The sequence below is a fragment of the Dermacentor variabilis genome, chromosome 4 (genome assembly GCF_050947875.1).
Source record: "Dermacentor variabilis isolate Ectoservices chromosome 4, ASM5094787v1, whole genome shotgun sequence".
Taxonomy (NCBI): Eukaryota; Metazoa; Arthropoda; class Arachnida; order Ixodida; family Ixodidae; genus Dermacentor; species Dermacentor variabilis.
This window is the reverse complement of record NC_134571.1, coordinates 48,467,146-48,479,191: the sequence shown is the minus strand read 5'-3', so window position 1 is coordinate 48,479,191 and position 12,046 is coordinate 48,467,146. Positions and strand designations below refer to the sequence as shown.

The window sequence follows — 12,046 nt, the reverse complement described above, 5'->3', positions numbered from 1 at the left end:
TATACATTCGAGTTAACAAATTCTACTGTGTTCGTCACGTCATCTACGCAGTTACTTCATCAGTTGTCAACGAGATTGTGTTACTGAGCTTTTTTTCATGACATTTATGCATATGTAATTCTTCAATCATGGTATTTATACTAAAACCTGTAATTTTCTAACCATTTGTTGAAAACTGCTGTACTTTTGTTTTATTACGTTTACTTTGTAAAGGAGGTCCCATTGCAGTCTTTGACTCCGGGACCTCCTCCTGAATATTAACAACTTGTAATAATTCTAATGATCTCAATAAAAACCGATTCTGATTCTGATTCTGAATACACAATAATACTACAATAAATAAATAAATTACTGCATGTACCACAGATCTCCAAGCCACTGTGCCCAGCAGCCAACCCAAAAGTATATATAATATTAAAGTGTGACTTCCTCCATTTTGTAAGCTTTTTTTAAATTTTACTGTTTCAAAAACAATGAAGAAAATTACCATTGAAATGCTTGTCTCACACGAGGAGTGAATCAGCTGTGACAAAAATGAGTGCTAAGAAAACAAATACATGTACTACTAGAAATTAGTGTAGCTCGTCCTAGTGGAACTAGATTCTTGTTTTGTTCTTTAAATTGCATCAGTCAAAATAAATTTAGATGGTTCACCTGACGACATCATAAAGGGCAACGAATAGGCTGTGAACAACAGTACCAAACTGTTGCACTCTTGGATGCATACGAATGAACAATCTTCCATGGCCTATTGTCTGGAAAAATAAGAATATAAAATGAAGAACACCGAGTGTATTATTATACAGATTAATACAGCACAAGCACTCGGCATACAAGCCATAGTTTACTATTTTTGAACGGGAGCCACAAAAATATGAAAGGATGCATCAGCATGTGGCATTAATTAAAAAAATGTGCAGATGCTCAGAGAATGTTCAGGAATGTGAAAGTTATGAAAATGCAGTAATTTCTCTACTGCCTATGTGTGTATAAAGGAGAACGAACTGTAAAGGCAACCTTTCCCATGCGTTTCTTTAATCCCAACTTTTGTAAACTTGTATGACTTCATAGTGTAAGTGGCTCATTCAGAGTAATGCTGGGAACACCTTGAGTACATTCCTTCCTTTTTTTCCTGCCAAACCATGCATCAAGCCAGGACAATAACCAAAAATTTGTGATATCCATACTTTCATGCACTTTTCTCGCACCATTAGGAATGGTAAATCAGAATTATAGATATGGGCAAAAGGAAGACACAAGACACACACCGACACTGACTATCAACTTCCCATTATTTGCTTACATGTGTGTACATATCAGGCGCTTTTTTTTTAGGCCATACAGAACTTTAATATCACCTTTGGCAGATAGCCCAACTTTATTCCTTGAGCTGGATTTCTCGAAGCGGCGAGATTACTTGCATGATAGATTAAAATGTATGATGAGATAACTGACAAAGTTTGACTAATTAAGTTTAGCTAATTACTTTACAACATATATTTATTTTTGCAAATTGTAGCCAATGCGTTTGCAAGGCACATCTACTTAGAACAAATCCTAAGGATGGCACCAGTTACGAGATGTGTGTCGCCGATCATGCAGTAAAAATGCACTGTTGTTCCGCCTACTTTTTTAACGAAGCACCATTTTATGCATTCGAGCTCAAAAATAACTGGGACGCCAGTGTATTTCTCGACACACATTGAGAATTAACTTCTTGCACGTTTGCATGCACTAGAGAGTGCAAAGTGGAAGGGCGAATTATATGTAATTTTGCTTGAAATGTGGCTTCACCACAGCAGCAACTAACATGACAGCTGACACAATAGCTGGCATGACCAGCCAAACAGTTTTGCTTTGAACCAGCTTTAAACAGCTTTAAACTGGCTTTCAACAGCACTGAATTGGCTTTAAACAGCTACCATGTATTGTATTGCAGACAGCTGTCCGCTTTGCTGTCTGCAATACAAAGCTGCTAAATGTTGACGAGATGTACCATAAATTTTCTTTCCTTTGCAATTGACATACTGGCCAATGGCTATATGCGCAATATTACGACTTTTGCGGCTGCCAGGATTACATTTTTGATGCTTTAAGTGTCAGTGGTAGTCTACTAAAATATTCAGTGCATTGTGGGAACGAAGGTTCTGACACCTCTTTCAAAGTCTCAAGGCATATTCTGAATAATGTTTAATTCTCGTTTCTAGTCTTCTCTGAGTCAGTGAGTGGAGCAAATTCTAATTCAGATCAAGTGCTGCAAATGCCTTGCAGGCCATCTTGCTTGCTCCGACTTCTTGGGCTCACACCATGTCTGTGAATGTTCTAACATTATCGCTGCTTTTCCTTCTCTTGACAACTGTTATGCTACATGTGATGAACCACTGGTTATTTCTTCTATGCATTACATGACTTGACCAACTTCATTGCATAACCTGCTCTAGTCTGCTTCTGTTAAATCTTAACTGGAATTCTAATTCACATTGCTAAGGTAAGCAGCAGTGTGGATCAGCAAAACAATCTTATGCAATATGCAAGTAACATGAAAAGTGGCACAAATTTTTAGCAGCACAAGTTGTAACTGCGACTTGCCATGAGGCTGTTGAAATTGTACGGTACATTGTTGATTGTTGGCAGCATGGTATAGACGTGGCAATGTGCCGTCATTCGTTAGACAGTCTGGCTTTGGTGCGACAGGAAGTCAGTGTGGCTGAACGACTGCGCAAGGGTGTTGACCTACCACAGCAGCTCACCGGCATTACTATCCAATTCTAATTAAGATAAAGTGCTGCAAATGCCTTACAGGCCACTTTGCTTGCCCTTCTTGCAGATGACACCCATTGCTGCTGTGTCATCCCTCAGAGCAGTCATCACATAACTCCTTGGGCTCTCTCAAAAGTCTACGGAGGTTCACGAACTATATTGCGATACATTGCTCCATTCCATGTTGCACTTCCCCATATTGAGGAAATTCACTTTTAGAGCATTAGCGCACAATGTGTATCTTTGAGTAGATGTGGACAAAGCAAAATGCAAAGGGGTTTTTGACATTTCGTATGCAGCTCATTGTGAGTCTTATAGCCTGGCTACTTTAAATTCTAGTATTACATGTGGAAATGTACATGTGGAATACATATTTGTACTGAAATCGGTCATGTACAGAAACCATGGCCTTGGGCATTTGCCTTGAACGTTTCAACACATTCAATTTTCAAGTGCCTGAACGTGCCTTAAACATTTCAAGGCGCTCTTCATATGCTGAACTTGATGAATCGCACAGCAAGGCAAGCTGATCCACGAGCGACTGCAGCACATCCTGAAACATCGAATTTTGGATAAGGCTAAGAAATATGTGAGCGAAAGTTGCAAAAAGTACACTAGCACACAACTGTAATCAGTGAATGCAACAGTTGGCTGAGTATTGAGCAATAGAGAATATTGTAGCGAAAAATAATAAGGTTGAAGAATTAAGAAATACCATAATTTACCACAGAGGTGAGACATACTATTAGGCATGCAAGCCTTATCTGTAAAATACCCTGTTGCCAACCTATTGAATGTGCAGAACTGTACTCTGTGCATTGATGCAATGGCTGAGGGTTGTGTCGGCCAGTCTATAATGAAAGCTGCGGTGCGTATTCCAGAAAAGGGAGGCGGGATTGCCGATTGTGTACTGCTAATGCTTCTGTGAAGCTTCATTGAGTTAGTGAGGTGAGGTATAGGCAAGAAAATTGACCTCAAGCCACATTTTGTGCTATTTCTTTTATTGATCCATTGCCCCCTTTAGCCTTTATTCATCAACTCACAAATTCAGCTGCATGCTGTTCATGCCGGGATCTCTGCGCACGTACCAGTGGCATGCGCACACCATAGCACACCGTTTTCACAGGCACTGGCCACTTGGTGCAGTAAAGGAAAAGAAAACGACAGAAACAAATTTACTTCACATGACATTATAGAAGCCATGGCATGGTGCTGGTTGCCTGGTGATAAGTAATGCATGATAAGCAACATGTCTGAATTTGTCAGACTTGTATTGCATCAAGTTTAACATGTTATACTTTGATCTGTTTAGCCTTATCTACTTGAGTAGTGTGGTTTGAAAGTTAAAGAAAGCAAGCATATGAGCTGCTTGCTTTCCTTTGTGTGTGGACGACTGCAAAACATTTGGTGCACTGAACTGTGAACATGTTTTTAGAACTGGCTTAATGTGTGTGATGGACTTCTCTTAAGGTTGCAGTGCTCAGCTCATATGAACAGGAAGAGGTGACCGGTTTCATTGTCTGTAGTGCTAGGAGTTTCAATTTATCAATATTGATGTACTCACTGGAATTTCATCATTTAATTATTACTTATGCTGCCGTTTTTAAACTTGCAGCTGGATAAAGGTCTCTCCCCAAGATATCCGATTACTTGTGCTTGCAGCAAGTGACCTCATTCTATGTCTGTGAATTTTCTAATGTTATCACTACACATAGTCCTCTGCCACCTCTGAGTACTTTTCCTTGTCTTGATGACCATACTGCTACACATGATGGACCACTTGTTTTCTTCTATACATTACATGACCTGCCCAACTCTGCCGCATGATGTACTCGAGTCTGCTTCTTTTTTATCTTAACTGGAATTCAGTAACACTAGATTTCTAATCCAGACTGCTAAGTCAAACAGCAGTGTGGATTAGCAAAACAATCTTATGCAAAATGCAAGTAACATGAAAAGTGGCACAAATTCTTAGCACACGTTGTAACTGCAACTTGCCACGAGGCTGTTGCAGCTGTACGGCACATTGTTGACTGTTGACAGCATGATATAGACGTGGCAATGTGCTGTCATCAGTCGGACTGCTTGGCTTTGGTGCAACAGGAAGTCAGTGTGGCTGAGCAACTGTGCAAGGTCGTTCACCCACTGCAGCAGTTCACCAGCATTACTATCCAATTCCAGCTGCTTGCACTGGTATAAGCATGCCTGGAAAAGAATAGAGAAGCACCGTTTTATTGCCATCAATTCAGTGCTTGCAAAATGCAAGTGGGCATATGGATTGGGCAGCAAGAGACACTTTGTGTGCCTTAAATGTTTGATTAAATGATGTTGAAATGATGATGATTTGATTAAATGTTTGTTTAAATGATTGGGCAACAACACCATTGTAAGAAGCAATGCCTGTGGTTGAGTGCACCCCGTGTTGTCAGCTTTCGGGTGTAAAGAAACAGAATCGCGCCTAGGCCAGAACTTAAATCTGGAAGACAGGAGACACACTACTGCGATATTAATACTTTTTCTTTTTAATATTTATTACTAAATAAGTGTGTAACTTAGTGCACAAATTGACAGCAGGGGCAGTGTGTTTTGCAGCAAACAGGAGACGGTGATGAATCGATACTGGGAAGAAAGTGGCAACGTAAGCTAATTTATACACAGCTGGCAAGTGATCACAAAAAAAAAAAAAGAACTGTTCAAATGCAGGCTAATAACATGCTGATAAGTCTTGGTAATGCTCTGAGTTTTGGTCTCCCTGCTGAATTAGTACTTGCGCTTGCATGCTTCCCACTCCTACCTTTATCTATGAATTATACTGAAGATATGTATCACTACATAAGCAGTTAAGGAAACAGATACTATCAATGCACTATTATTACAGAGTAGCAACAGTATTTTTGTTCAACAGCTCTTGAAAACATTCGTCCTGTTTTTTATCAATCCACACGTGGCAGTGCAACATGTATTGATGGCAATAATTAATGACAACAGGCAGAGTGCTCTTTGGTATGTTCTGTGCTTTGGTGAAGGACGCATGTCTTGTGAGAGGGCTGAAAAAATGCAGATGGCTGAAAAGACATTGAACGTTTTATTGCAAACTATACTCAATGGAGAGTTTGGTAATATACAACACACAGAATCAGTTCAAGTCTGTGCAATTGGTTCATTAAATGTAGGAACATTGGTTATGTATAAGAATGCCTGATGTGAGTTGAGACAACTAAAGCTAAGCTATTATCCTAAGGTCCGCATTTGGCAGATGCAGGCAGTGTAAAAAGGTTAGGATAAAGTAAACAATTCCACAGACCCTCAGCTGTGCTTCAATGAATTCTGTGTCTGAAGCGCTGTCGAAGGGCTGCACGTAAGGTGGGAAATTCATTTTCAGGCTGGCCACACATTTGCGCTGAAATGAAGAAGATGAACCATATGTGTGTGTATGTATATATAAGTGCACCACATTATGGCAGTAGTTGCGTGCGACAGCTACGTCACTAGTAAAAACCAACCCTGTTAGCTAGACTAAAAGAATAAGGGAGCTTCCATTATACATATAGCTTGGCTTGTCGAAAGTTACCTTAGACACAGCACGAAAGAAAGAAAGAAATGTGCAGAAATCAGTGATGCAATTACTGTCAATATAAGTGACAGACAAATGCTTAAAGGTATTTGTTGCAGTGAGGATATTTAGGTAGCATTTCTTATTTCATTGCGTAATTCCGTAGAAAACAGAGCCGTTAACCAGCCCATCTGTAGTTCGTGTGTCTCAAGCAACCATACTTGTATGTAATGAATTACAAGTAGGTAAGTAATTGTAATCAATTACCTTTATTAGTAATCTTGTAATTTAATGATTACTTTGTTTACTCGGTAATGCTTTCTTTAATTACTTTTTCAGTAACCAATCACATGTAACCAGCTACATTTTTGACAAAACAAGCTAAAGCAGGCAATGCAGCTTTGAGCACTTAAATTTGCTGGGAACTACAGTGTTGAAAGGGATGAAAACCTGTACATGAGCTACCTCCGTCCCACAATCAGCGCACTGAAGCTACGCCTTGATTATCTGAGCATGGCAGGCTTGCAGAATTGCACACCTCTCTTAGAGGTCCGACCTCCGAGCTTCTGCCTCATAATAAATTTCTCTCTCTCTCTCTCTCTCTCCCTCCTGGAAGTGTTTAAAAGCGGCCTTTATAGGTGCTAAGGGCTGCTCAAGTCTTTTTCACTTAGTGCAGCCTATGACTTCTCTGATACAGACAGAAGATTTTGGCCGTTAAATGCATATGCCTTTATCTGTATGATATATATGTGACTCGTATACGTAGCTATTCTGGCAATTGTAACACATGAACATTATTAGTAGAGATGAATAAAATGCAACTTTATATTAAATTATATTACAGATTTGGTCACCTTTTCATGGAATGGGAATGTTTGCTGGCACCTGTTACAATTAGTCGTTTAATATTCTAAATGGCTAAGAGTGAAGGGTGCCGGGTGCAGGTCCGCCAGATATTTGCTGACAAATTGAAACAGTGCTTCTGGCCATTTCTGACCTTGATGCCTGAAAATCAACTGCGGACGATTTTTCAGTTTTTCACTGGTCTAATCGGGAAAGTTTTCCCTAACCCCAGCAACAATGAAGGGCTGCGCTTAGTAGAGGACCCAGACCCGAGCACCGTGGTAATTGGTAACCATGCACAATTGGTGGGCAATATGTATGTTACGACATAGCCCTTCTCTCCAGTGTGTACATCGAGCAAGCTTTCAATTTCACAGAAGATGTCTTCACAAGGAAACAACAAAAGATTGTGAAAGGAAATTTCGAGAAGCAATTCTTAGCGAAGATAAGCAATTAACGTGTGGAGGGCTGCACAGGATTTATTGAAAGAGCCAAGCCAGCATCGATCTATTTACTGTGTTTGTGTAATTTTAATAAAGGTATGGAGGAAAGTAACGTTGCATAAACGAACAACTCTTTAGTAATTGCGCAATTTCGTGAGGCAGTAATTGTTAACTGTCATCATTGCATTTTTCAAAGTAATTGTAATATCACTGGCTTACTTTTAATAATAATATTTGGGGTTTTACGTGCCAAAACCACTTTCTGATTATGAGGCACGCCGTAGTGGAGGACTCCGGAAATTTTGACCACCTGGGGTTCTTTAACGTGCACCTAAATCTAAGCATACGGGTGTTTTCGCATTTCGCCCCCATCGAAATGCGGCCGCCGTGGACGGGATTCGATCCCGCGACCTCGTGCTCAGCAGCCCAACACCATAGCCACTGAGCAACCACGGCGGGTGTCGGTTACTTTTCTTCTATAACGTGTACAAGTCTGCAAGCAAACGAACACGCCTCGCGACTCGATTGCGCGGGCGCACGCGAACGTCCAACCATCGGTCCAACCATGTATGGACCAACCACCAACCTCCGACCGCAAAAACAGGCTAAAAAGCCAAAGAAAGGTAGTCGCTTTAAAAAAAAAAAAAAAAAAAAACAGGAAAGAGCGTGGGCGCGCGCGCTCTGTGTGGCTTTTCTTTTCTCGCTTACAACGCTTCCATTTCCATAACGCGCCCAAAACCGGAACGAGCTCCGGTGCACATGTTCTCGCACTTGCGATAGAACACGCATAGAAAGCTATGAGCGCTTCTGCCGCAAAACACCGTAACCGCATGCTCTAGTTCTAGTTACTTACGTGCAGCTTCGAGGGCGTGACACTGGCGCTACTGCCGATACAGCGAACTTAGCGGCAAGCGCAAAAACGAAACCGCTCGCTAGCGCCACTGCATGACCCGTGAGCACACGAGTGCGCTGAATGTAGAGATATGAACGAAGAACAGATGCGTCTATCTGAAGCTAAAAAATGCGGCATTGTAACATCTATACGTTAAATGGCATAAAGTGAGGGGAAAAAAAAAGGCTTTTTACATTCTTAACAAGCTCATAATGAGTGGTCATACCCTTAAACGTCCTCTCTCGGTATTTCAGCTGACTGGCATTCGAGACCGCACACCCTGCCTAGTGTAGCATTAGGTCGCACCTTGTCCCACAACGATAATGGTCATCTGTCTTGCCACACACACACACTGCGAGCAGCACTTCCAAGTCACTAACGGTATGCGCGTTATCAGCGTGACATAGCATTCTCGACAGGAAAGTAGCGAGAGCAGCGTTTTGAAGACAACTCTTACAACAGTTGCGTCCTTCGGGGTGTATATTTGTCCCAAAACGATAATCGTCATCTGCTTTGCTTGCGTTTCCTTTCTCGTAGATCAGCGCTCGCTACTTTCCTGTCAAGAATGCTGTGTCACGCTGCTAACGCGCATGCCGTTCGTGACCTCGAAGTACCGGGCTCGCAGCGTTAGAGAAAGGAAACGTGGGCAAGATAGATACGCCTCAAAGGGCGAAAAAAAAATTTTTTTAAGGGTGAAAGGAAACGCAAGCAAGGCATATGACGATAATTGTTGTGGGACACATATACACTCCAAAGGGTGCAAGTGTCTTAAGAGTGTGTAATCCTCATCTATCTCTCGTGCCTTTTTTTAACGCTGCGCGCCTGGCAATTCCAGGTCACGAACAGCATGTGCGTTGTCAGCATGACATAGCATACTTGGCAGGAAAGCAGCGAGCGCAGATCCAGTTTTCATGAAATGAAACGCAAGTGAGACAATTGATTGCTTTGTGGGGACAAGATAGGCCCAGTAATCGTCATGTCTCGCTTGTGTTTCCCGCGCTTGCTACTATCCTCTCAAAAATGCTGTGCCACGTTTTGACAACAGCGCTAAACGGACAAGGACTTAGGCAGAGAAGAACACGACACTGGCGCCATGGCTATAGCTTTCAGCTGAAGTTTATTTCAGTTGTGAGAAACTTCATTTGTGAGTCAGCGCCAGTGTCGTGTTCTTCTTTGCCGTTCAGCGCTGTTACTTTTCAAAACAGGAATTACCGGCAACTTGCCCACGTTTCCCTTCTAATGCTATGTCGCGCTGATAACTTGCATGTCGTTCGAGTCGTGGGAGTGACGGGTGCGCAGTATTAAAGATAGGAAAGGCACGCAGAATAGATGACTATATTATTGTTTGGGGACGCTCCGTTTGACACTCTTATCACAAACAGTTACTGCAAGGCTGAATCTGTCCACAATCGATGAACTAATGGGCCGCCTTTAAAATGTGCAGAGAGTGCGCTTTTTTGTTTGTCGTAAGCAAATTCAGAAAGTACTTGCCGGATCATTCTTCAGATCGAATGTGCGCTCACAAATGAGCGGCGAGCTGTCGTTGGAAAGCTTCCCTGGCCAAAGACAGTGCCGCCTGTTGGACGTCTGAGTCACGTTCCAATATCCATATACCTCATTGTGTAAAAAAAATTGCTCTGGAATCTTCTTTCTGATATATTTTGCCAAATGAACCGTGAATACTGCAGTTCAATAATAGTTTCTAACCATGGGCCGTCTAAGCTATCACTCGCCCATTGCTTGAGCTTAAAGTTAGACGAGGGATGCACCGGTTGCGTTGTCTTGTACGCCCGGTCGATAGCGCTCCCTAACTGTGAGGCTCTTAATTGTTCCTAAAATTCCCCATTATTTCGGCGTTCCTTGCGCAGTGAAATAGCGGGAAACTTATTTTTCTGCCGTAATTGGACACGAGCAAGAGGCACGAACGAGAGAGAATACGGCACAGAGAAAAGGAGGAGGAAGTTATATAAATAGCAAGAAAAACGACAGTAACCGTCCCAGTGCTAGACACCGAATTGGTGTCGAAGGAAGGGAGTTCGAAAAAAAAAATGTCACAGTTTCATCGTACAAGCCAAGCATTGATTGCGATAGCGAATTATTAGACAGCTCTACGAAGTAAGGCTGGTCGTTTTATCAGCTGCATAAACCGCTGTAAACATTCGCTTACTAACTAAATTAACAAGCACATTGGCACTCGCGCACAGGCAAACACGAACACATCTCACTCGATGACCGCATATACTCGCTGTCAGAACGTTGGTGTGATGAAGAGCGGCAGCAGCGGCGAGCGAGTCCCCCTTCCTGCTGCATCTCGCTTCAACGCGAACTAGGCGCACGAGAACACAGCGCACACGAAGCCATCAACTATATCCGGCCGTCTATAGCCTTCGAATCCAGCGCAGATTGCCTCCAAGATAGGACGCGCTCAGCCGCCCTAGCTGGAGTAGAAGAGGAGGTGCGCACTAACCTACCAGCTTCAACCCACACCGCCTAGCGCGCGCACCCTCCCCGCCCACCCTTGCGAGCGCGAAAAGACACCGCCGCATCAAGACACCGCACTTCTCGGCTCACCGCCACAAGCTATCGCTCGCACCTGCAGCATACGACGCACGGCCGCGATGTTGTCGCACTTGGAGCATCACGGCGACGACGAAGGCGGACTCGGATTCGCATGAAGTGTCCATAAAAGAAAATATATGGAGTGGGAAGAAAGCTTTCTCTCTTGCTCTTGACTGGTCATACATTAGCATTTCCAATTCTCCAGTTCATATCCGTGTTTCTGGCTGAACGTTTGGCGGTGGGATTAGCCACACGCAAACTAAAAGGCAGAATAAATAGCCTTTTACGGACATTTCATTTTCTAGTGCCTCCTCTCAACTTAGATTATTTGGGTACCTAGCCATGGATAAGGGCTTATTTGTGAACGAAATGGCTGATAGCTTGGCGAGAGCGACCTCAGTCGTCCTGTTATATCGATCTTCCCGCCTCAATTTACAGCCAGATAGAACACAGTCTTCAAAACGTCGTATCAAGGGATTCAACGTCTGAAACAGATTTTTGACCAAAATCGACCCATTATGGACGTTCCAAGCAAGACATCTTAAAAACGAGGGGTGAATACGTTTCGAAAACGACTTCACAAGACTGGCTCTATCCGTTTAATTATCTAGCGTATCAGGTTTTCGACAGCGCCGCTTTTGGTGGGAGAATTTCTCCCTTGTCAAGCAGCACTCGTCATGTCATTTGCTGCTCTATTTGACCGGCATCAGCATGACTGCGGCTAGAAAAAAAGAAAAAAGCCTTTTGGGGTGTTGACCTCACGTCAGAAGAGTCGAAGGATTGCAAATGAAGTTGTCGTTGTCATCGCAACGGGAAGTGTTTTGCGCCAGGAAGAAATGGAGCGCAAGCACAGAAACATCGAAGCCGCTCTTTGTAACACAGACAACGGCTCTGCTTCGACCTTGGGGGAGCGCTGCCAGTCAGCAGATCGTGCCGGGGTTCGCGCTGATTATGACAGAGCATCCGTTAAACCAGTAGCCGAGGAACTGTCAATAT

The 12,046-nt window shown here is 42.8% G+C and overlaps 1 protein-coding gene across 7 annotated transcripts in view; it reads right to left on the bottom strand.

The window, feature by feature from the left end:
* The window catches only part of LOC142579079 (sister chromatid cohesion protein PDS5 homolog B-B-like), a 46,831-nt gene extending 38,006 nt beyond the window's left edge, over nucleotides 1-8,825 (bottom strand). For 3 of the 7 annotated variants that reach the window (XM_075688933.1, XM_075688931.1, XM_075688934.1), the window contains exons 1-5: nucleotides 8,453-8,650; nucleotides 6,065-6,160; nucleotides 4,759-4,965; nucleotides 3,227-3,313; nucleotides 655-755 (exon numbers count right to left, since the gene is read on the bottom strand). In XM_075688933.1, coding sequence (XP_075545048.1) covers nucleotides 655-755; nucleotides 3,227-3,313; nucleotides 4,759-4,965; nucleotides 6,065-6,136 — 467 coding nt within the window. In that variant the 5' untranslated portion in view covers nucleotides 6,137-6,160; nucleotides 8,453-8,650. Of the gene's footprint in view, nucleotides 1-654; nucleotides 756-3,226; nucleotides 3,314-3,803; nucleotides 4,732-4,758; nucleotides 4,966-6,064; nucleotides 6,161-8,452; nucleotides 8,652-8,717 lie in introns of those variants that run through there. The other 4 variants (XM_075688932.1, XM_075688935.1, XM_075688936.1 and 1 more) reach the window with 4 other exon arrangements.
* Nucleotides 8,826-12,046: the final 3,221 nt, after the last annotated feature.